This window comes from Pelobates fuscus, chromosome 9 (genome assembly GCF_036172605.1).
Source record: "Pelobates fuscus isolate aPelFus1 chromosome 9, aPelFus1.pri, whole genome shotgun sequence".
NCBI classification, from domain to species: Eukaryota; Metazoa; Chordata; class Amphibia; order Anura; family Pelobatidae; genus Pelobates; species Pelobates fuscus.
In genome coordinates, this window is record NC_086325.1 from 21,621,745 (window position 1) to 21,647,913 (window position 26,169).

At 43.1% G+C, this 26,169-nt stretch overlaps 1 protein-coding gene across 1 annotated transcript in view; it reads right to left on the bottom strand.

Moving 5' to 3' along the window:
- Positions 1-6,108: 6,108 nt before the first annotated feature.
- Positions 6,109-26,169, bottom strand: part of LOC134572485 (class I histocompatibility antigen, F10 alpha chain-like) — a 66,512-nt gene continuing 46,451 nt past the window's right edge. The window contains exons 5-8 of the mRNA XM_063431475.1: positions 8,809-8,913; positions 7,650-7,679; positions 7,256-7,292; positions 6,109-6,310 (exon numbers count right to left, since the gene is read on the bottom strand). Coding sequence (XP_063287545.1) covers positions 6,295-6,310; positions 7,256-7,292; positions 7,650-7,679; positions 8,809-8,913 — 188 coding nt within the window. The 3' untranslated portion in view covers positions 6,109-6,294. The remainder of the gene's footprint in view (positions 6,311-7,255; positions 7,293-7,649; positions 7,680-8,808; positions 8,914-26,169) is intronic.

A 26,169-nucleotide genomic window follows, 5' to 3' on the forward strand; every position in this document is an offset into this window, starting at 1 on the left:
ATTTTGAATATTAGCAGTTGGTCCTATTTTATTCACGTTTAATTTTTTGTTCTTTTTTGCACATTATACTCACTACACTTTTTTAGTTTCTTTACTGTTCCCTAACAGGGATTAATACAATTCAAATTGTAGTTCTTTTGATGCTCTCTTAATTGGCACTTCTTTGCCGGATACTGGCAGGGCAGTTTACATTAGGGTATTGGGACAGATATTGGGAGCGCTGTTTAGTTAACCCATTGTAGTCTCTCTTTCTATTATTATCTTGGGTTATGCCCTACAATACCTGTCAATCAATCCAACTTTGGTGGAGGACTTTTCCCCTTTCCCCATTGTTGTATATGTGTGATTAAAGTTCAGTTTACAAAGCAGGAGATAAATACTTATACAGTAAGTTAACATCTGCATGCAGGCTGTGTGAGCTACAGCCAGGTGAGGAATATGCCCCTTCTGTTTATGCAGTCCTGGCCACTGCCCGCATAAACAGAATCTATACACTAAAACTGCTTCAGTAAACCCGTAAAGACCATTGATGGAATTATTCCATAATGGTTAGCCGCAGAACTGTACCCGCCCAGTACAAGCGATCATGGGGTTAATGTTGTTTCTGGGTGCCTGGCTTCCGACACAGACCAGCAACATCAAATAGTGATGTCCCAGCACATTTGATCAATGTGGCAGCTAGTCACATAGATCACGGTGCTGCTGGGACATCTGATCTTGTGAGTAGTAAAATGGGCAGAAACAGATCGATGTTGTACTTTGAGTGATTTTAGTGATTAAATTGCGTAAAACAATTTAAGTAGGGGGTAACAAAGTATCACCATTCTCAGTTATCTGTTTGTTTGTTTTTATCAGTAGGGGTTAATGTTGATGATTTTTTTCCATCTTCAGTGGTTACATTTATTTATTTTATTTTTATTTAATTCCAGCTGCCCCCACTTTTTTAAATGCCTTTATCTGTAGTGATTTCTCTCTGTCTGGCTGTGTCTTGCAGTGTGACTACACCTGCCACCTCCAGAAAGCTAGTTGGTATAAGCTGATAGGGCACTGTGGGTTTATTTTCCACACTGAGGAATTGTCACGTGTGCTACAGAGTGGGTGTGTGGGAAGCTTTGTTCTTCTCAGGAATGGGTCATTGGGTCATCAAATGTTCACTCGCTTTTTTTCTGAACAGTTTTCCACATACTATAATGAACAGGATTGGACAAAAAGTCTTCTCCACCATCTGTCACTCAGTGGCGGATCCAAAGCCTGATCTCGAGAGGGGCACTTGTAGATTATTTAACCCCTTAAGGACCACACTTCTGGAATAAAAGGGAATCATGACATGTCACACATCATGTGTCCTTAAGGGGTTAAATATATAATCCAGGCACAATAACCACTACAGCTCAGTGTAGTAGTTATGGCGCCAGTAGTGCCAGGATCCCATCCTAGACTAAGTAGTCAAACCGTTTAAGAACAGTTTGACAACTTACCTGGGGTCTGCTGGGACATAGGGCATAGGAGCAGTGGTATGTGTTAGGGGTGAAGTGTGTGTGAAAGGTGCAGTGTGTGTGTGTGAGCGGTGCAGTGTGTATGTGAGTGTGGCAGTGTGTGTATGGGGGGCAGTGTTTGTGGGGCAGTTTGTGTATGGGGGCAGTGTTTGTGGGGCAGTGTGTGTATGGGGCAGTGTTTGTGGGGCAGTGTGTGTAGTGTGTGTATTGGGGCAGTGTTTGTGGGGCAGTGTGTGTAGTGTGTGTATGGGGGCAGTGTTTGTGGGGCAGTGTGTGTAGTGTGTGTATGGGGGCAGTGTTTGTGGGGTGGTGTGTGTAGTGTGTGTGGGGGGCAGTGTGTGTAGGGGGCAGTGTGTGTAGTGTGTGTATGGGGGCAGTGTGTGTAGTGTGTGTATGGGGGGCAGTGTGTGTATGGGGGGCAGTGTGTGTATGGGGGCAGTGTGTATAGTGTATGTATGGGGGGGCAGTGTGTGTGGGGCAGTGTGTGTAATGAGTGTATGGGGGCAGTGTGTGTAGTCTGTGTATGGGAGGCAGTGTGTATAGTGTGTGTATGGGAGGCAGTGTGTATAGTGTGTGTATGTGGGGCAGTGTGTGTAGTGTTTGTATGGGGGCAGTGTGTATAGTGTATGTATGGGGGGTAGTGTGTGTGGGGCAGTGTGTGTATGGGGGGCAGTGTGTATAGTGTGTATGGAGGGGCAGTGTGTGTATGGGGGCAGTGTGTGTATGGGGGGGTTAAGAGGCTTTTTAAAATTATTTAATTAAAATAAATATAAATGTTATGTCCCCCCTCCCTTCTTACCTTTACTGGGAGGAGGGGGGACATATTTCGTTCCCTGGTGGTCCCAGTGGGATTCCCTGGTGGTCCAGTGGTAGGAGTGAACTCTAGCCCGCACTCCAGGGCTAGAGTTCACTCTCGCGAGATTTGGAGAGTTGCCGTGGTAACCGCAGCAATGCTCCGTGCTCGCGAGAGGAGGACCCGGAGGAGCTGCTGGTAAGAGCTCCCGGGTCTTCTTTCACTCCCTCCCCCCGCCGGCTGTCAGCACTGTGCCTGCGGACCGGGGAGGGAGAGATCTCCCTCCCCGGTCCGCAGGCACATTGCAGGGCTGGCACTTGGGCAATGCTAGCCCTGCATCAGCCGGCGGGGGGAGAATCTCGGGGGGGGGGGGCAATAGCCCCGTTGCCCCCCCCCCCTGGATCCGCCAATGCTGTCACTCTAGTTCCCTCCTATAGGAAACGCCTTATAATCTGATAGCTTGTTGGTATGCCATCCCTCTCGATATTTATAGGTTTTCACCTACATACTCACCTCTCTGCTGGAGATACAAACAGGAATTTGGCACATTGGATCACATATGGTGAATGTGTTCCAGGGTTGTACACATCGTGCGTTAGTTTTGTAACTGGGTTAATGATGCCACTGGAACCATGGGCTCTTATTTCATTGTTTTTACTTATCACATTACCAACATATAAATTCTCACTATTATTATTGTCGGCAAAAATCGTACTGACCTTTAGGTGGTACCAATGATCCAGACTTTCTATGGTTGGAGGGCAGATATTGGAGCTGACACTTCTCTTCAGTGACCACTGATATTTTATTATATTCTATTCTTATGGATGTCATGACAAGATTTTAATTGTATAATATTGTGTAACCCACGCTACTATCTTTGTGCTTTACTCCTCACAATTCTTGTTGTTCCTTTATCTTATTTACATTTTTTTTTTTACTGCTTCATTGTTGTATCTCAGTGATGTTCTGTTGCTTATATTTCAATGTATGGACATTTGGTATATTGGAGATATAGTATTCTAACAAGCAACATGTATTTACTTGTATCTTGAGTTTCATTTCAGTCCCGTGTACTATTGCTTACTGTGACATTGTATTTTCATGTTGTACTTTGTCTTTGATGAAAATGAAAATTTTAGATAAAAAAAAAAAAATATATAATAACAAACATAAACAGCAATATATGTGAACACAACCCCAGTGAAAAAAAACGATATAATTTGAAGCAAACCAGGACTTCCCTGTGTTTTAGGTGAAATATCCAGGTAAATCCCCAAAGACTTCCTCTTGTCTTCAGCAAGTATATACAAAATAGAGTAGGGGATAATCTGCTAAATGCAAATCAAATAAAAGAACATAGCGTTTAACTGTGAGGGGACTAGTAATAGTGTGCAATCACAATTGGTCACTCACAAAGTTTTGGAGTAAAAACAGCCTTGAATGATATATTTTTCTTGTCCCTCCTCACATATCCATCAGCGAGTTGGTATATATAGCTTGAAAAAGAAAAATATATACAAAATGTAGTGCACTTCCAGAGTATATTCAAAAATATTTTAATAACTTACATTTGAGTATAAAACAATCAGAATGTCACCATGAAAACGTCCTACGCGTTTCGTCCTTAGATTGGACTTCCTCAGGGACTTGAAATAAAATACAATAATAATAATAACAGCAATCTAAACTAAATCTAAACATCCCCTGTTGATTGTTCAAAGATTTTCGTCCGGTATTCAATTTTCGTTTTGGCGGCAAAAAAACAGATGACGTCATCACAAGCGCCGCATGCGTTCCACCTTGCGTTCCACAAACCCGGAAGTGGGTCGCCATCATTTATCTTCTTCTCTTTTTCTAGTGCATTTGCTCAAAAACATATGTGGGTAAATGGACAAAACGGAAGGGGGGAGGAAATGCTATTAGAATAATTCTCTGGATGGCACTACATTCATAAAGTACAATCAAAAATAGTTGTTTGATTTTCCCTTCACTTGGTAATCTATATATATTTTTTTCATTAAAAGATGAAATCCCACAGGATTCAGGAAGAATCCATAATGAGCTGATTCCAGGTTGGGGATTAGCGCTGCACACACTGACATCTCCTGCATAGTAAAAGCCAGGAGAAACATGCACAGCACCGAACACACGGTCATTAGTGTACAGCACGGATGGGGCGCGTGCAAGTCAACAGAGAGGAGGAGAACCTATTTTAGGATTACCCCATAAAAGGTGCCACATAGTACCCTTACATGTGTTTCATTGGAAATGTTGCAAAGAGATAACGATACCAAATGCCAGCTCCAAATAGTATTTCAACTTATCTTTTAAAATGAAATACAAAAAATATGAGACCAAAAATAATGTGACTCCTCCTGTGTTTAGAATCGAACTCCTCATTTTTAAAGTTGTGTCTAAATGTCGACACACTGCCAGAGCAGTTACCTCCTAACACACCACTAAAGAGAAAGACTATAATCATATTCACTAAATAATAATCCACAATTATATTACCATACTGACAGAACGGAATAACATATCACACAATAACAAAACAGTCCCATAAATAAAGTATTTACACTGCCACTATTACCCATAGGCACCGTTTAAACACTACATTACACTTTCATTGTATATGACACATAAGTAGGAGCGAGACCCTGCTAACTCTTACAAAAATACACTTTTCAGATCTTGCTACAATGTCCAAGAAAAAAAAAAAAAGTAAAACATTTGTAGTTAAATTGTAACAGGTTAAAAAGATACATTACTATAGAGGAATTAAAGGAGACAAATGCTGATCAAGGTTATTACAAACCTTGGAAAAGAGTATGTATAGTGGAGCGCTGATTAAATAAAAAATAGATGAGAGTAGGGTGAATAGATAGGAAACCTAACAACCTATATAATATAGAGTAAATACATAAATAAATTAACCCTTCTCTCCTAATAGATCATAGAACTGACCTTACTAGCACACTCAAGATAAATTAAAAATAATTTATTATAAAATACAGACAAATATAAAAAGAAAACAATCTCTATTGCATATAATATGTCTATTACAAATTGCTAAATGAAAGCCATGTAAAAAGTCCAGACCTTATTTGAATGCTCGGCGTCCCGAGTCAGCAAAAATATGTGGTGCTGAAAAAATATATCAAATAATAGTCCTCTTTGTAGTACAAGTAATGGCTGGTGTTGATGGGAGTCAGACCTCTCCACCTCATGGATAGGTCTGACTCCCATCAACACCAGCCATTACTGGACTATTATTTGATATATTTTTTCAGCACCACATATTTTTGCTGACTCGGGACGCCGAGCATTCGAATAAGGTCTGGACTTTTTACATGGCTTTCATTTAGCAATTTGTAATAGACATATTATATGCAATAGAGATTGTTTTCTTTTTATATGTGTCTGTATTTTATAATAAATTATTTTTAATTTATTACAAACCTTATTAGAAAAAAATATTTGTACTAGGCCTAAACATAAAATTGCCTCGTAATATCGGGAACATCAATCTCTGAATTGAACACTAATGGTCTCCTAGTTTTCCGATAAAAGTCTCTCAAAGATGAAAAAAACTTTTAAATACCTTGAAATTTAAAGTACCGCAAGTCTCCACCACCTGTCAGTGAAAAGATTTGTTGCCACTGGAATGTTTTTTAAATTCTGCTGAATATCACTAAGATGCTCTGTGGTCCTAGACTTAAGGGATCGAATAGTTTTACCCATGTACTGGACATCACATTTTCACAGCCAAGGAGATATGCTACGTGTGTGGTGACCCTCTTAACCCTAACTTAATCTATCCACATTAATAAACTAAATCTATGATTCTATTCATAGTTATAGCAAAGCCGTAGAATATAAACCAATTCTTATAAAAGCCATTAATATAGTGCACATTCTGCGTCGTTATAAAGAAAGGAAGGCCAGAGTCTCACAGGACGGGATCCATTATATCTGATTCAGGAATTATCTGCAATGATTTCAGCTGTTTGTAGGGCTGAAAAACAATAAATTAAAACTTTATTATATTATCATTTATCTTAAATATAAATTATTTATTGCATGGCTTTGGCAATAGAACACTGCTGCAGTTACCATTTGTCAGTGATAACATTAGATGTAACACACACACCAACTATTCTTTTGTAACTCACAGGCACCCATTATTCTGCTTGTAACAGAATTATCATAGTAATTACACAGCATTGCCCAACATGCACTGACGGCAAGCATGAAAACCATCCACTGGAGCCTGGAGCCTTGTCGTAGGTCCAGGGTGGGTAGGAGACGGCGAGTTCCCAGCCAAGCTGTAACACTGGACGTGTGGACTGCAGTGCTGATGGTGTCTGGTGGAGTGCTTGGAGTCCTCTGTGAGCGCTAGGAGCATCAGTCGGCGGAGGTACCCAACCGGGGTACAGGAAGCTCCGTTACAAAGGTGCTCTGGGTGGAGGGACATTTTCTGTAATTGTGAGGTCTGGCAGTCTAGGGTGGAGGTGGTTGTGGCCTGCGCTGCCATGAGGTTATTGTGGTCGGCTTCAACATGTGCCATACGGCCTGCAGACCGGCACGCATTAGTTGGAGGTCGACTCTAATGGAGGCATGGAGGGAAGTAGTGACCTCCTTTGTCGGTAAGGTCTTGATTAAGATTACCCAGTCCAGGGGGTGAGAGGTAGGGGGCTCGGCCCAGCCTGTCAATGGTGAAAGCAATGTGGAGGATTCTGGCATTGAGTAGGCCTCGGGGGCCTCCTATGGAGCTGAGTCTGCTGCCGTGGCTAGGTATGAGCGCATTGAGAGGTGCAACGATACTTGCCGTGAACCCGAGAATTTAGAGCTGCTCTGGATTCTATTGTTTTCCCCATGATGGGCTCTGGCGGTGCTCAAGGGTGATGGGAAACCTGATGGGCGCACCCCTCTCATCTCTGCTTAATATTCAATTACTTACCTTAAGGTGCTGGATGGAGATCCATCCTTATCAAAAGCTAGAGAGAAAATTACAGTCAGTGTTAATCTCTGTATTTAACACTCAGTACTCATTGATACTTGACATAATTAATATTATTTTGTACATTTCATACAATAAAAAGAGTGCCAGGGCCAACCACATCCTTATCTGCATCCATATAAATTATTTAATAGTACTTCATTTATATCATACCATGTACACAGCAGGAGTATATTAATACACAGTATATGAATGATCCATTATATCACCATGTACACAACCTGGGTATGGATATAACACTGCCAGTGTACATATAATACATACAGCTCACACACATTCCAATAATAGTCTTAATGAATGTATACATTATCATTATGATAAATGTGTTACTTACTGTTGGTTGGAGCATAAATGTGATTTTGTCCTGAAGAGAAACAGATAAAATACTGAGTTAGAAACTAGTCGAATAATTCAATCCTACAAACTGCACATCAGTAGTGTATCCTGGTTTTGTGCTGCCCTAGGCAGGACAAAACTCAGGTGCCCCCCTCCCGCCCGCGCCACCTCCACCCAACCCTACCCCCCGCCCACACCACCCCCACCCTTCTCCCGCCCCGCCTTCTAAATACACACACACATTCACTGACAGATACGCATACACTAGCTAACAGAAACACACACTCGCTAACAGAAACACACACACTTACAGACACACTCACACTCACTAACAGACACACACTCACTAGCAGATACACTCACATTAACACACACACACGCACTAACAGACACACACTAACAGACATACATACACACTAACAGACATACACACACTAACAGACATTAACAGACATTCACACACACACACACACACACACACACTAACAGACACACACACACACTAACAGACATACACACACACACACTCACTCACTCACATATTTAACACATTTTTTTTTTTTTTTATAATTTAACCCCCCAGCCTCCTTACCTCTGGGAATGGCGGGGGTGGGGGGGGTTCCTATTTCTCCCTGGTGGTCCAGTGGCTGCTGGGCGGCGCTGGCGGGCGGCTGACGAGGGAGCACTTCCTCTGAGCACTCTGCTCAGCTCCCTCGCACGCCGCAGAGTGAGGCTGGGAGCCGGAATATGACGTCATATTCCGGTTCCCAGCCTCACTCTGCGGCGCGCGAGGGAGCTGAGCAGAGTGCTCAGAGGAAGTGCTCCCTCGCCAGCCGCCCGCCAGTGCCGCCCACCAGACCACCCGCCCAGACGGCATGTCAGTTAGCCGTAAGGCTAACAAGGCATTTGCCCTGGGCATTTGAGGGAGGCGTTTTTTGCCGCCCCCTGGAAAATGCCGCCCAAGGCAAATGCCTTGTTTGCCTCGCGGCTAATACGCCCCTGCTGCACATTATTCAGCAGGTAGTAAATAGAGTCTGTAACACAGGGACTGCTCCACCTGTGAACATGCAGGGATATCCTTCTCCTGCTTTATAACAACATATCCTGACAAGATGCTCTGTTTGGCCCGTTACAGTTGCAATAAGATTAATCATTACCTGAACGTTTCTTCCATATAATAAATCCTGCAGCAGTGACACCAATCACACCAAGAACGGCAATAACACTAATCACTATCTTCAGGACGGGGTTTGACTTCGGCTCTGAGTGATAGAGAAATAAAAGGTATTATTAGGGGTGAGAAGTTTGGACAATTAGGTCTAGGAGGTGTTAAGAGAACCTTATTATTACTATCATTCTTAAGTTATAAAGTGCCAACACATTCCACAGCACCGCCACTGTTCACGGGTACAGCTGGTACAAGTAAAAGGGCAAAAGGTATAATAAATGTAAGAAAAAATAAAAAACTACAATCAAATACAGGAGGAGTTAAGGACCCTATTTAAATGGATCTTACAAACTAGATCATGGGTAGTCAACCTGGTCCCTACCGCCCACTAGTGGGTAGTTTGGGATTTCAGGTGGGTGGTGGTGGGTTCAGCAGAAAATGCCTGTTAGACCTCATTGGCCATGGACCAAGGCCGGCAGGGGAGATCATTTCATCTCCCCTGCCGACCCATGCAGAGCCAGTCTTGCTGTAAGCCCTCTTGGATCTCCCTCACTGGCCAGCTGGTACTTAGTTCCAGCAGACAGAGGGGAGGGCATGGGAGGCTCTGTGTTCCTCCTGCGAGCAGTTGGAGTGCTGCCGCGTCTTACTGTGGCAATGCTCTGATACAGTGCTGTGCTCGCAAGAGGACAGTAAAGTCAGTCTGCAGCCTGATGAGCTGCAGGCTAAAGTGAACATGCCAACACTGGACAACCAGGGCTTGCAGCATTATGTCCCTCCTCCCTGGTAAAAGGTAAGAAGAAAGCAGGGGGAGACATTAAGATAGATGTTCAAATCTCACCCACCTACACACAGCATAAACCCTATGCACCCTTCACACACACTACACCCTTCGCACAAACACATTGCCCCCTTACACACGCACATAAAAACAGTAGAATAGATAAATAGATAATAAATGTGAAAAAGTAAAAAGAAATAGATACAATAAAGAACATATTTAAAAAAACAAAAAACCTCCTTTGTAAAAAAAAAACGTAAAAAAAAACAAAAAACCTGCATGTGCGCTATAAAATTAGTTACTGTGGCACTGGTGGGCGGTAAGGAAATGTTACCATCAACAAAGACACATAAGTGGGCAGTAGGTATTAAAAGGTTAACTAACCCTGATCTAGATGGATAGGAAGTGTGGTAGACAGGAGGTGGGGACTGCCAATGTGAGAATAATAATACAGAGTGAGATGAGGGCATTTATTGGGCAAGTAGAATGCATTAGTTACCGAGTGGTTGGCTTCCCTGGGCAAGAATGTCTTTTGGGAGCATTTAAAGAAGGGCAGACAAGCGGAAAGTCTAAATGCCACTAATTCTATGGCAACAAAATCCTCCTGTACATTGGACCCATATCACCAGATCTCCCTCTTCCTTGTGCAAAGCTATAGCTCAGGTCTCTGAAGCCAGAATCAGTGGGACATTCTCTTACACAAGCAGAGAATATGTCTGCAGCAGAGACATGTGCTGGCTGCGGTGCTCACACAGCTTGATTAAGGACTTGGAATGGTGGCAGGCAGAGCTTTACCATCAGGGGCCTGCCGCCCCGCTGCCTTCCTTCCTCCTCACAGCAGGCTACATTGTGACACTAAGACTGGCAGCAGGCACCACTTTAACATGAGCTCACTAACTCCCTGGCCAGTTCCCTCCCATGTACTGGATTGATCTTATTAACCGCCGGTAGCATGCCTTGATAGAGCCACCCGCCCTGGTGTGTAGTGTGGGTGGTGGCAGCACAAACTGCTTCCCCAGTGACATGGTGAAAGACACCTTCATTTCCCCCCTCCCTCCCACCCCGGCTCCCTCCATGTGATCAGTTAAGGTAGGAACCCCTCCAACAGCCATGCCAGTCACTGCTCTCTCTGGCTCCCTCTGAACACTAAAGTAAGGCAGGCACACTGTTTGAAGAAATGTCTGTCTTCATTATTCCTGAGAAACTTTGAAGATCCCCCCTCAGACCCTGCCCTGTCTAACACCCCAAATTAACTCATAGCAACAGTGGGTGCCTGTCACTAAAGCAGCCTGGAACCTGGAAAAACTGATATATTTTATAACTAAAAATCTGAATGCAAGCTATCTGCTGCAATATATATATATATATATATATATATATATATATATATATATATATTCATTAGTGTTCAAGTAGAGATTGTAGCTGTATACAATATATTTAAGGCCTTGGCCTGTAGTTGTAGGAGGGGCTTGATTTCCCCTTAAAAGGGCTGACAATCCACTCCCAACTTATCGTGGATTGTCTGGCGAGTCTGAGGACTACTTCTGGTTTCAGTCCACCATCTTAATTCTTACCTGATTGTCCCTCGTGGTCCTGGCTCCGGTTCTATGCTTACCTGACCACTTTCCAAACCGTTCGTTATCCCACGGCCCCTTCCGGGGTCCTTGCAGCCCGGTCTCGGCACGGCTAGTGATTCCAGAACCGTAAGTCACATACTTGCCGTAAAGCAACGGTCGCAAAGTGACACGCTTTCACGGTAAGGTTTTCGTTTACTCCGGCCGTTCGGTTAAAGTCCCTGTTCGTTAACTTACATAGCCGTCCGTCTATTTGCAGGCGCATTCGGTAAAAATGTTCGTTAGTTTTATACACAGTTTGCTATACGTGTTAGTTTCGTGCTTTCGTTTCTCTACTCTGTACGTTCGTATGTTTCATCAAGTCATTTCATACAGATTAGTTTCAAATTTTTTGCAGTGCATACGAACGATTAGGTTAAACTATTATTCCATACAGGGGAATCCTCCCCGATCTACAGTTTTAATAGCTATGAGACTGTTCACGAATTCAGCTGCTAGACCTGATTGTTAAGTCAGATGCCCCCTATTGGTAATAAACTATATTACAGTTAAAATTAGGTGCTTATGAGTTGTGGTTTTGTATATAATTTAGACTGGTTGATATATCTATATGTAACTGACTGTTGTCATGATGTTGTTTCCACAGTTTCATTACGGGAATTAAGCTTATGATCTTCAAATAACTTGATTTGTGCTAACGTTGTCAGAATATTTGCCTTATTGTGTTATTTCAGGTTTTATTACTATAACTTAGTAGTTCGTATACATAGAAACATAGAATGTGACGGCAGATAAGAACCATTCGGCCCATCTAGTCTGCCCAATTTTCTAAATACTTGAATTAGTCCTTGGCCTTATCTTATAGTTAGGATAGCCTTATGCCTATCCCACACATGCGTAAACTCCTTTACTGTGTTAACCTCTACCACTTCAGCTGGAAGGCTATTCCATGCATCCACTACCCTCTCAGTAAAGTAATACTTCCTGATATTATTTTTAAACCTTTGCCCCTCTAATTTAAGACTATGTCCTCTTGTAGTGGCAGTTTTTCTTCTTTTAAATATAGTCTCTTCCTTTACTGTGTTGATTACCTTTATGTATTTAAATGTTTCTATCATATCCCCCCTGTCTCGTCTTTCCTCCAAGCTACACACGTTAAGATCCTTTAACCTTTCCTGCTAAGTTTTATCCTGCAATCCATGAACCATGGATACATTAACATTTCATTTTACTTGGGTGCCCTGTTCATACTGACGGTTGCTTTACAAGCACAAAAACCCGTCATCTGCCTCTGTCATATTCTCACTGCTCGCCAATAGTATATGGTAGGTTCCTTGTTTTAATTCGGGCCCATGATCTGGCCCACTACAATGTACCCATATGCAAAAATACTCATGCAAGTCCTATCCATGGGTCGCAGCACGTCATCTACTGCCACCCTCTCGTTCATACTTTCACACTTTCAGGTACGATGTCATAACCCTGTACAATTTCTATTTTTAGTGTGGTACTGGCTTTCTGAGATTTAGGTTGTCCAACTAGGTTTCTGGTCTTAATCCATAAGCTTGTGGTCCCGCGAGGCCGACACCCATCCTCATAGTCGGAGGTAAACGTCCCTCGGGCCAAATCATAGTTAGCCGCCTCGCATGGTCGCATAGAGAGGGCATCCCATGTCACTGCCATTCTATCTTATGCTTTAGTTATCACCGAGAGGCCGACACCCTGCCACAACGTTTCGGTGGTCTCATATTCCCCCTCGGGCCAACGCATAGGTAGCGCCTCTCATGCCGCTTGGCAATTAGCAGGGACTCCTCTGTCACGTTCTCAATAGCATAATTCTTCGCCGCTTGGCATCTAGCTAGCCTACCAGTACCTGGCCACTTTTGTCTCAGAATAGTAATGTTTGCTGTGGAATCTATTTTGGGGTACACTTTTTTTGCCACCTTAACCTAAAATTAACAAACAATAGAAACAGGTTATACCCTTAACCTCTAACTGCAGTCTCTATTACTGCAGTAATATGAATGAACCTATCTCTCCTGGATAGTCAAACAATAATATGCCACAAGTGACAATTAAAAAGAGTCAATGTTAGATCTTATATACTGAATGCAACAGACTAAATAATAAAGTCCAATTTTAGTCTGTGCAAATTTCCTTTATCCCAGGTATTTTCTTGGATAGTAGCACTCAACAGTAGAGTTGAATATATGAAAAAAAAATATACAGAGAAAAAAAAAAAAATTAGTAAATCTCTGTATTAATACAATGCATAAGAAGCAGTCAAAATTGATTTAAAATAAAACTTGCTTTATAAGAGTCTTAGCGCTCCGCTAAAATCAATATATAAAAACTCAAGTAAATTTTTTTTTTCAAATAATGACAAACAAACTTCATTGGCGATGTATTTTCCTCCAATTTTCATATATCAGTAAACATACATTTTTAGTCATCACAACAAACCAATTTGTTCCCACCTATTATTCTGGACTACAACAAGGAGAATGTAAAACTCAGAAAAATCCTAAGAATACACTGGCACTTGCTGAAAAAAGACAAATAATTGACCAGTATCATACCGGATAAACCGAGGGTAATTTTTAGGGGAGCCAAGAATATTAAAAATAAATTGACAAATCAACATTTAAAAGCGAATAAAAAAGAAAAAACAGGGTCTAAAAAGAAAGGTTTCTTTTATTGCAATGAGTGCATTGCCTGCAAGACCAGTAAAGATAGCTCAATGAAAGGAGTATATGAAATTACAAATAGAAAGTCAAAAAATAATAATGAAGTATTCAGAATTCGGGACTTTATCACGTGTCAAAGTACAAATGTTATCTACGTACTGGAATGCCCATGTGGACTCCAGTACGTAGGTAGGACGAAAAGACAACTGTATATTAGAGTAAGAGGGCATATGCTTAATATTAAGAAATAGTACATGCAGCATACGGTATCGGCCCACTTTGCAGAGTACCATGGAGCAGATATGAGTCTCTTGAATTTTAAAGCCATATGCAAAGTAAGAAAACATTGGAGAGGTGGAGACCATATCAAGCAGTTGGGAATACAAGAAATGAAATGGATATACACTTTAAATACACTGCAACCAAACGGTTTGAATGCAGAATTCGAACTATGCCACTTCTTAGGTTGAATCATCTTAAAATAAGCCGATTATTCCTATGCAATACCATTTTGAGAAATAAAAGAATGTTATAGAATCATTTAGGAAGCTTTTTTTGAAATAATTTAAAATGTTTTAGAATAACAATAATAACAATAATCAAGTAAATTTTATTAGCAGGATAGGTCCCTTTAATGAGGACGCCATCTATACACAGCAGTGTATAGTATAATTGAAAATCACATTTTTTCCATATAGGACATTATATTTTTTATCATACTGTAAATTTATGTCCTAATTCTTTATTTTAAGTATTTGAAAATGTTCAAACCTGCAATTATTGACATTGAGAGTCTTATTTTACCGAACTGTGCAGGACATTCTTACTTCATCTATGTTCAGATTCTAATACTGCCATTGAGACAGCTCATTTCTATCTTTCACTCTTATAATGTCCCATTTACACATTAAAAGGAAGATAAGGTCCCTTTAATAAATATTTATTATAAGACAGTAGGAAAGACCTATACAAATATAGTACCAGTTATTATTAATGTAAGTTATTTGTTTAGGTATTTTACCCTAGAAATGAAGCACTATTGTAATATTAGACAGAATACTCAAGCATTATTTGCATTAAAATTCGTTTTTCTAATCCGCTCTTTTAATTAACTTCCCTCCTAGATAGGTATGAATAGTATGTGTTATGGAGTAAATTGTTGCACATTATTGAGATTGATCTTTCTTCCGTAATATATCAATGAAATAAGTGTCTGAGCAAATGACAGTTACGTTTAAACTGATATCCAGCGGGAGTAACTATGGTTACAAATAGCAACAAGGAGTGCAACATAGTATTTGAGATTAAGAATGAGAATTTAAAAATATTATCAGTATTATGATAATGTAACGATATTAAATGTAAAATGTATGTAAAATGACTCAAAATGTATGTTTACTGATATATGAAAATTGGAGGAAAATACATCGCTATATAAGCGGCAACTGCCTGACAGTCCGTATCCATTGAAAAAGCCGTTCTGACGGAGAAACGCGTTTAAAAGGACTGATTGCTGATCACTGAAAGCCAGCATCTAGGGAACACTTACCTGTATTGTATCCAGCAAAGTAACACCAAGCTGCTGATCCGGGACACCGTGAGCAATACAAGGTCTGCACCTAACATGCACTTTGCATATCAGCTTATAGATACATCGCCAATGAAGTTTGTTTGTCATTATTTGAAAAAAAAAATTTACTTGAGTTTTTATATATGGATTTTAGCGGAGCGCTAAGACTCTAATAAAGCAAGTTTTATTTTAAATCAATTTTGACTGCTTCTTATGCATTGTATTAATACAGAGATTTACTAATTATTTTTATTTTTTTCTCTGTATATTTTTTTTTCATATATTCAACTCTACTGTGGAGTGCTACTATCCAAGAAAATACCTGGGATAAAGGAAATTTGCACAGACTAAAATTGGACTTTATTATTTAGTCTGTTGCATTCAGTATATAAGATCTAACATTGACTCTTTTTAATTGTCACTTGTGGCATATTATTGTTTGACTATCCAGGAGAGATAGGTTCATTCATATTACTGCAGTAATAGAGACTGCAGTTAGAGGTTAAGGGTATAACCTGTTTCTATTGTTCGTTATATATTTCTAATAGGTTGTTAGGTTCCCTATTTATATACCCTTTCTCTTAATCCAATCAATTTAGCGCTCCACTTCTCAAACATTTTGTTAACCTAAAATTACTCAAAACTATGGTGTCCTGGATAATATTTCATCACTTTCCCATAACAACCAAACCAACCATTATTAGAACTTAACGGCTCCATCCCTACGACATCTATATTTTGTGCTTTAAGTTCGCTTACTATTAACTAGGCTCGGCCTAAATGCAAACCTTTTTCAGGACACTCCTTCCGTATAGGTGCAGCATCTGCAGCCTCCTCCAACTACATTCTTGCTCATATCATCAAGGCTATGGGACACTGGAAACTCTTTACATTCCAAACCCAGTTTAAGAGTTAAGACCAGCTTTTCATGACTCGTCCAAATAAACAATGTTTTGTTATGTGAATTAATTTTGTATGGTACTTTTCTTTTTGCCCACTTTTATTACAGGCCTACTGCTTTGTCGGTTCCGGCACACCACAACCGACTGGTGTCCATTTGTATGTGTTTTATTGGTTATAATATGTTATGTTACCTTTTTTCATTACGGCCAGATTGCCCCGACTACAAATTTAAGGCCTTGGTCTGTAGTTGTGGGAGGCGCTTGATTTCCCCTTAAAAGTGCTGACAATCCACTCCTAATTTATCGTGGATTATCCCACCACTTCCTCTAATCATATCACCCTCTAAGTTGGGCCCACTTTTATTACAGGCCTACTGCTTTGTCGGTTCCAGCACACCACAACCGACTGATGTCCATTTGTATATGTTTATTAGTTTAATATGTTATGTTACCTTTTTTTCATTACGGCCAGATTGCCCCGACTACAAATAGATATATAAAAAAAAACAAAAAGATAAAATTTGTATAAAAAAAAAAAAGGGTATTACAATATATAAATGTTATCTATATATTACATCTATGTATCACTAGGAGATATATCTATATAAATGATAAAATAATGATAAATTAATAGGGGAGATATCTCTCTCTATATATGTCACCTATTGAATGAACTGGGTGCATTCAACAGTAAAAGAAAGATTTTCAAAGTAATCATTTGGCGGCACCTAGTGGCTAACATCTGTATTACACTTGGAAATTGAGGTTAGCCTCAAAATATCCCATTTGTTTTATTAATTAATTAGAATATGTCTATGTGGCGTATTCCTTATATATGAGATCGTCCACATATTTTGAATTTAGTAGAGCCAATCAGACATATTCCTATTCCTTATTAAAGACATTTAGGGACAGATTCAAATACGTGTCCAGTCTAGTGCTCCATCAGCTGCCACTGGTTTGAAAACTTGTGGCTGCTGGTAGCATTTTGCAGTCTGTCCTCTATGGTCTCTGGGTTGCTGTCGAGGATGTGGGTTATCCTCCTGTCTCTCTTCTCTCCCGCTATGCAGCCATTTTGTTTTGCATTTGTGAACGTTATATGTGTGTCCTGCCCTGACCTCTAAATGCTGCTGCTGTGCCAATACAGCTCTGCTAAATCTCGGCTGGTTCTGTAATAAGTACTAGGCAGGTTGTAACAGATCCCTAACAACCTCTGGTGGATGTGAAGCAAACCAGGGAATTACAATTTACACATCCATTCGCTCCATTCCTCTGTTCGTCTGGTTCCGTGCGAATTTCACGTGTAAAGCAGAGGTGGCCGCCATTTCGGGACTTTCCACGTGTTCGCGGCCATCTTGTGTGCGAACAGCGGTGTTTGCCTGCAATCGCATGGAACTGAAAACGGATACGCAAACAGGCGAACACCGCTGAATCCTCCAGACCTCCATAAGTTCGTACGGAAACTACCGAACGTCCCCTCGTTCGGTAGTTATATGCAATCATCTATGGGGATTCCAGCGAACCCCGCGATTCGCATGGATGGCCAGAATATCATACCCTTTTACCGTGCGAACGGAGACCGACCGCAAGGCCAAAACTCATGGAACTAATTTCGGCTAGTTGGTCTGTGCGGTCGGTCAAAACTTTGGAACGTTATATCTCCCGAACTGTACATCCGAATGGGGTGATTTTTGGATATATTGTCCCCCTGAAGGAGAGCTATCCAGCGCTACCGGATTTAAAGCTGTACCCCCTGTTTTTGGGGTACATCCAGAACTGGTGGAAAAATGTGGACATTTTAATTGGGTTATGTAGTTATCTGAGGGGAGGAGACGTGGGGGTGTTACCATCTGTATTATTGGTTGTTTTCATCCTCCCCCTGGGAGTGTTCTGTGTGTATCTATTTCTAATAAAAAGCAGGCTGGGTGTTCCAGTCCTCAGTTCATCTTGACCCTTCAAAACGTAGCCTCGTCTCGTTCTTGGAAGGGGATTATTTGGGAATATTATTCTGCTCCTGTTTACAGCTGAACCTGCTCCTCACTCTGGATATCGTGGATGGGATTACATCAGCCTACTTCTCCACAGCAGCTTGCAGGGAAAAAGGACGTCCTCAACGGCAGAAACCCTCTCTCTATCTGGGTAGCCGTTACATTGGTTGGCAGCGGTGGGATGGTTCTTTTGCCCAAGGAGCAAGTGCTGAATGGAGTCTCAGTATGCCAAGCTGAAAAGACCCACACTGAAAGATCTATTGGAAAATCGTGGTAGGAGTGCTAGTAACAGACCAAGGAGAGAGCTGATAGCTGACCTACTGGAGCTGGACGAAATGGATAGATCCATGGAGGTAACTGAACCTATTGCACCGGTCAGCGAGAACGATGTACTCACTGCTATTGTACAGCGAAGATTAGCATTATATCCGGAAAAGACCACGGAGCTAGTAGACAGACTGTTCAAGAACGCAAAAGAGGAGATCGAGACTAAGAGGAGGCAAGACACGGAACATGTATTGGCGCAACAAGCTAGTACACATATAGTTCCTACTCCTCCTCCCGTTGCTGCAGGGAGGAAAATACCATTTACTGCATTTAAAGCGTTTGCAGAAAATGAGGAAGAGATTGATGGGTATTTGGCAGATTTTGAGCGGCAGTGCTCACTGCACCAGATACCCCCAGACCAATGGGTTACTATTCTGGCTGGAAAACTTTCAGGAAAAGCAAATGAGGCTTTTCGGGCACTCACGGCCGAAGATATCACACAATATCAGCGGGTGAAAGCCGCACTACTCACCCGATACGCAGTCACCCCAGAGGCATATCGCCGTCGCTTCCGGGAGTCCAAAAAGAAGGCAGCGGACTCCCACATGGAATGGGCAAACAAGCTACAAAGGGTGGCATCACATTGGATGCAAGGGTGCAATGCTAACACCGGAGAAGAAGTGCTACAATTGTTCTTGATGGAACATTTCTTCCAAGATTTGGCGGCAGATACACAGGATTGGGTGAGAGATCGCCGCCCAGCCAACTTAAATGAGGCAGCACGACTAGCGGACGAATATGTGGAAACGAGAAAAGTGAGCCAAGGTACTACACGACCAGCACCTAGAACAGAGGCCCGCACCCCAACATACGCTGCACGCACAGAATTCCGGGCCCCGGTACCCCCAGGACCTCCACGTCCTCAAGGGTCTAACAACCAGCCCCGGGAATCCTACAGAGTGACGTGTCATCGCTGCGGCAACCTGGGACATATTGCCCGTGTTTGCCCGTTGGGATCAGCCAATAATAATTGGAGGCGCACATCTAACAACGAAAGCCCATCTTCACGCCCCGCTGCTGCCCACTGCCTGGAAATTGAAGGGAGCCCTGAGGAATGCCTGGGAATATTATATGAGGCCAACCCCATACAAGCGGCTTCCCCAGATAATCGCCAGCACCACCGTCAGGAGGTGCGTGTAAATGGACAGATAGCACAAGGCCTAAGGGACACTGGCGCTACCATCACTTTAATACAAAAGCATCTGGTGAAACCAGAACTTGTGTCTAACCGTACTGTTGCTGTTCGGGTCGCAGGGGGGGCTGTTTTTCGCTTACCCACCGCCCGGGTACACTTGGATTGGGGAGTCGGGTCAGGAAAGACCACGGTGGGCATTATGGACAACCTACCCGCTGAGGTCGTGTTGGGCAATGATATTGGCCCTCTAGCCTCGGCCTTTTTACCCACTACTGCTGCGGCTTGCCCCGTGACCACCCGCTCACAGACCCGTATCGAGGACGATCCGCCAACAGGTCGGGAGACCCAGGTAAGCCACCGACAGACACCTAGCAATGACACTACAGATAGACCGCTAGCTTGGGACACCCCAGAGGAGTTTGGGAGGGAAACTAGACAGGACCCCACCCTCCGAAAGTACCGAGAACTAGCTGACAATAGAGGGGATGAGCGGGAACGTTTTATATGGGAAGGGGACCGATTATACAGGTTAACCGAAGGCAGGAAGAGAGGCTGTGCTCCTTCGCAGAAGCGCCAATTAGTGGTACCTAGAAAGTACCGATTGGAGCTTCTCCGAATTGGCCACGACATTCCGTTAGCAGGACATCTAGGGGGTAACCGCACAACATACAGAATCACTCAGACCTTCTTTTGGCCAGGAATCTCGAAGGACGTGCGCCGTTACTGTAGCACGTGTGATGTATGCCAGAGGGTGGGGAAGAGAGGGGATCATCCGAAAGCCCGACTGTCCCCTATGCCTGTGATCGAGGAACCATTTAGCAGGGTGGCAGTCGATCTAGTAGGACCCCTACCTAACCCCAGTCCCTCTGGTAAGAAATACATTCTTACCGTGGTGGACTATGCCACCCGCTACCCAGAAGCCGTCGCTCTGACGAATATCCAGGCTGACACTGTCGCTAGTGCGCTAGTCGGGATATTCACCAGAGTAGGATTTCCCCAGGAAATCTTGTCGGACAGAGGGACCCAGTTTACCGCAGACTTAACCCAGCAGTTGTGGAAGGTCTGTGGTATTAAGCCCCTACTTAGTTCACCGTACCACCCCCAGACTAACGGTCTCTGTGAACGCTTTAATGGTACCCTAAAGCAATTGCTACGGACCTTTACGGCGGAATACAGAGACTGGGAGCGATTTTTGCCACACCTCCTGTTTGCTTATCGGGAGGTGCCGCAGGAGTCCACTGGGTTCTCTCCCTTTGAACTGCTCTATGGACGGAGGGTGCGAGGCCCTCTCGACCTCATCCGAGAGCACTGGGAGGGAGAGACGGAACACGAAGGTGTCCCCATCGTACCATATGTGCTAGAAATGCGGGACCGTATGGAACAGTTATCCCGGATGGCCCGGGATCATCTCCATGCGGCCCAGGGTCGGCAGAAACATTGGTACGATCGGAACGCTAGGCTGAGAACATTCCAGGTAGGACAGAAAGTTCTAGTGCTTAAACCCGTTCGAGGAAATAAATTGCAGACCTCCTGGCAAGGCCCCTACAAAGTAGTAGCCCAGGTCTGTGACACCACCTATATCATTGCCAGTAGCAAGGACGAAAAGATACAGAAGTCCTTTCATATAAACCTATTAAAGGAATACCAAGAACGGCCCGAAGACATAGCCGCCATATGCATCCCCGCCACTGAGGACCCTGACAGTCTCCCCATCCCTGATCTATTAGCCAACCCCGAGTCCAAAACTCTGCTTAATACAGTACAGCTAGGGGAGCGATTAACTCCCACAGAACAAGAACAACTCCAGCAACTACTAGTTGAAAAGAGATTAACCTTTTCCCAGGAGCCAGGCTACACACCTGTAGCGACCCATTACGTAGAAACCCCAGGACAAGCCCCGCTCCGACAAACTCCCTATAGAATTCCCGAGGCTGTAAAAGAAGAGATGAGGAAGGAGATTCAGGAAATGTTAAAACTAGGGGTTATAGAGCCATCCGACAGTCCCTGGGCATCTCCCGTCGTCCTAGTCCCCAAAAAGGACGGGACGACCCGGTTCTGTGTCGATTACCGACGCCTCAACGACCGAACTGTGACAGACGCATACCCCATGCCCCGAGTAGACGAGCTATTGGATCGCATTGCCAGGGGACGCTATCTGACCACCATTGACTTGTGCAAGGGGTACTGGCAGATTCCCCTGGCCAAGGACGCTATCCCTAAGTCGGCGTTTGTCACCCCGTTTGGCCTATACCAGTTTAAGGTCATGCCTTTCGGGATGAAAAACGCCCCAGCTACTTTTCAGCGCTTAGTGGACCGCCTCCTTGATGGCTTCCAGGACTTCGCTTGCGCATACCTGGATGACATTGCGATCTATAGCGAGACTTGGGGGGAACACCTACAACACATAGAGACTGTGTTGGATCAGATTAGGGCCGCCGGCCTAACTCTAAAGCCGGAGAAGTGTAACTTTGGCATGGCTGAAGTCCAGTATTTGGGACACCGGGTGGGTTGTGGGAAACAACGACCAGAACCCGCTAAAATAGAGGCCGTAGCCAATTGGCCCACACCCCACACTAAGACACAAGTGTTAGCTTTTTTAGGGACAGCAGGGTACTACAGGAGATTTGTCCCTGACTACAGCGCCATCGCCAAACCCTTGACAGATTTGACAAAGAAGAATTTACCTAGAGTAGTCCTGTGGTCTCCCGCCTGTGAAACAGCCTTCCAAACCTTGAAACAAGCCTTGATCAATGCACCTGTTTTATCTGCCCCCGTCCCTAACAAAAGATTTGTCGTCCACACAGATGCGTCCATGTACGGACTGGGGGCAGTGCTAAGCCAGGTCGGCGAAGACGGGGGCGAACACCCTGTCGCGTATCTCAGCAGAAAACTGTTACCTAGAGAAGTGAGTTACGCGGCAGTGGAAAAAGAGTGCTTAGCCCTGGTCTGGGCCCTAAAGAAATTAACCCCATATCTGTATGGTCAAGAATTCACCTTAATTACTGATCATAACCCCCTTGTATGGCTGAACAGAGTAGCTGGAGATAATGGACGCTTACTGAGATGGAGTCTCGCACTACAGCCATACAATTTCTCCATCCAATATCGCCCTGGCAAGTTTAATGGGAACGCGGACGGTCTGTCCAGACAAACAGAACTATTGCCCTAACAAAGGACCGGACAGCCCCAAGTTGACCCGAAAAGGATCAATCCGGGTCTGCCGGAGTGTTCCACAAAAGGGGAGCAGTGTAACAGATCCCTAACAACCTCTGGTGGATGTGAAGCAAACCAGGGAATTACAATTTACACATCCATTCGCTCCATTCCTCTGTTCGTCTGGTTCCGTGCGAATTTCACGTGTAAAGCAGAGGTGGCCGCCATTTCGGGACTTTCCACGTGTTCGCGGCCATCTTGTGTGCGAACAGCGGTGTTTGCCTGCAATCGCATGGAACTGAAAACGGATACGCAAACAGGCGAACACCGCTGAATCCTCCAGACCTCCATAAGTTCGTACGGAAACTACCGAACGTCCCCTCGTTCGGTAGTTATATGCAATCATCTATGGGGATTCCAGCGAACCCCGCGATTCGCATGGATGGCCAGAATATCATACCCTTTTACCGTGCGAACGGAGACCGACCGCAAGGCCAAAACTCATGGAACTAATTTCGGCTAGTTGGTCTGTGCGGTCGGTCAAAACTTTGGAACGTTATATCTCCCGAACTGTACATCCGAATGGGGTGATTTTTGGATATATTGTCCCCCTGAAGGAGAGCTATCCAGCGCTACCGGATTTAAAGCTGTACCCCCTGTTTTTGGGGTACATCCAGAACTGGTGGAAAAATGTGGACATTTTAATTGGGTTATGTAGTTATCTGAGGGGAGGAGACGTGGGGGTGTTACCATCTGTATTATTGGTTGTTTTCATCCTCCCCCTGGGAGTGTTCTGTGTGTATCTATTTCTAATAAAAAGCAGGCTGGGTGTTCCAGTCCTCAGTTCATCTTGACCCTTCAAAACGTAGCCTCGTCTCGTTCTTGGAAGGGGATTATTTGGGAATATTATTCTGCTCCTGTTTACAGCTGAACCTGCTCCTCACTCTGGATATCGTGGATGGGATTACATCAGCCTACTTCTCCACAGCAGCTTGCAGGGAAAAAGGACGTCCTCAACGGCAGAAACCCTCTCTCTATCTGGGTAGCCGTTACACAGGTCATTTATAGTAGGTTGTCTCCAAGTACCCTCTGGCCTGTTTATTGTTAGATTTCTGAGCATAATGCAATCTTACCGGACCTGGAACTTATTATTTCAATATTTCTTTTCATTATACATTTCTCTAATATTAAAATATTTATGTCCATTATCAAAATTCCCATTGTGCTAGAAGACCAGTGCTCTGTATTTTCCAAAGTCGTTTCTATGTCTACACAACATAGACTATAGAAACTGGGGTTATTCATTAAATAGAAACTGTGCTAAACAGATCGCCAAACTACAAGTGTAAGACATAAACCACAATGTGGCTGCTAGTTCGCACACAACTCAGAGTTCAGCAAATAAACTACTCAAGGTTCTACAGGGGGAAATTGGGACTTATAGAACAAATGTGAAATAAATAGATATATATAAATAAATATCATCTCTCATTCTTGCTTTATACTTTGAATAACAGAGCTTGAGTCCCCTTAAAATAATTTACACACGCACCTCATAATGTAACGTCCTCCGCAACTAAAAGCTTATTCACCAACACACTATGTGCATGTACAGTTGCAATCAAAATTATTCAACACCCATTGAAAATCATAAGTTGCATTTTCAGCTGCATTTGGTGAAACCACTTGAAGCTTTTACTGTTTTAGAGCTATTTCAAAATGTGTTTTGTTTGATTTATTCATTGCAAACAACTGAAAGTCTGTACATTTGGCCAATAAACCTGATTTTTCAATAGCGGTTGAATAATTTTGATTGCAATTGTATACGCGTGCAATATTGAATGAATTAGTGTACTTGGAATGTGTGTTTGTGTGTTTGAATGCATGAATGTATGTATGTGGAGGGTCAGTGTGTCTATGTAAACACAGAGGTGTGTTTCTATAAAGAGTTAATGTGTGTGTAACGGACCGTTTCACACACACAAGGATAAAACCCAGTTTAGGCGATATCCCCCTTTCCAGATGCACAGGCAGCTACTGCAAACACCGCTCTCCCGACTGGAACCACACGAATACTGGAACAGCTGAACAAGAAAAGCATATAATCCGCTTACACTCCTGGCAGTCAGCATGCAATCCAATTCCCCCAAAGAACGAGACGACACATCGCTTTGAGGGTAAAACAGGAACTCTGGACTGGCTCATCCAGCCTGGCTTTTATTACAAGTGTTGAGAATACAGGACCGCCCACAGGGAGGGACAAAACAACCAATAGCATAATGGTTACAACCCCCAGGTTTCCTCCCCTCAGATAACCAGTTAACATAATTATTACAGCCAGGGAAAATACAGTTTTTATACATGTGCTATAACTTTATAACCATACATCTAATCTTCATAACAATTACATATTTGGCATCAGCACACGTTAAATATAAACACTTCCAAAAATCAGCCAAATCCCTCCAGCGGATCAAAAGTTAGCTGGAGGTCCCTTTATGACCGACCGCAAGCACAATTTCCTGCCCAAAACAGTTCCATAGATTTGGGATGTGCGGCCGGTCAATTTCATGCGAAAAAACGACTAAGTCCCATTTCGAACGGGACTTAGTCTCTGGAGCTGAAAAACGAAGTGTAGGAGAAGGTAAGGGTCAGCGGTGTTCGGTAAAATGTGTAGCCGATTTCAGTTCCATGAATTTGGCTACACATACCGCTGACCTCGTTCGAATTAACAAAGTTGGCCGCCGCCACGTGTTCGTTTGTCGAATGGCGGCCACTTTGACTACTTCGGCACTTCGGCTGCATCCGAAGTGCCCATTTAAAGCTGCAGCACTGTTCCAAATTATTTAAAGGGTCAGTCTTATAAAATCCAATCTGCTAAAAGAGTCTTTAACAGGTAATACCTTCCAGGGGCCATAGTCTTAAAGGGTATTGTTACCAAAAGTCTCAATATGGCCCCAGACAGTTCTTAAAGGGCCAGCAGCAGCCCAATCTAAAATAAAACATGCCCAAATGTAGTTTTTTAAGTGCAATATGTCCAGGGGCCATAGTCAGCGGGCAGGAGGCTAGCAACCAGGCCTCTCCAGTTCACAGTGGCGAAGTTGGTTTCGCCACAGTGTGCAAGTGCATGGTTTTTGTGTGTTGAGGGTCATTGAGTGAGAAAACAAGGTTATATTTGTGTGAAGTGCCAGAGTAAATTAATATTAGGGAAAATGTATTCATACTTACCGTAA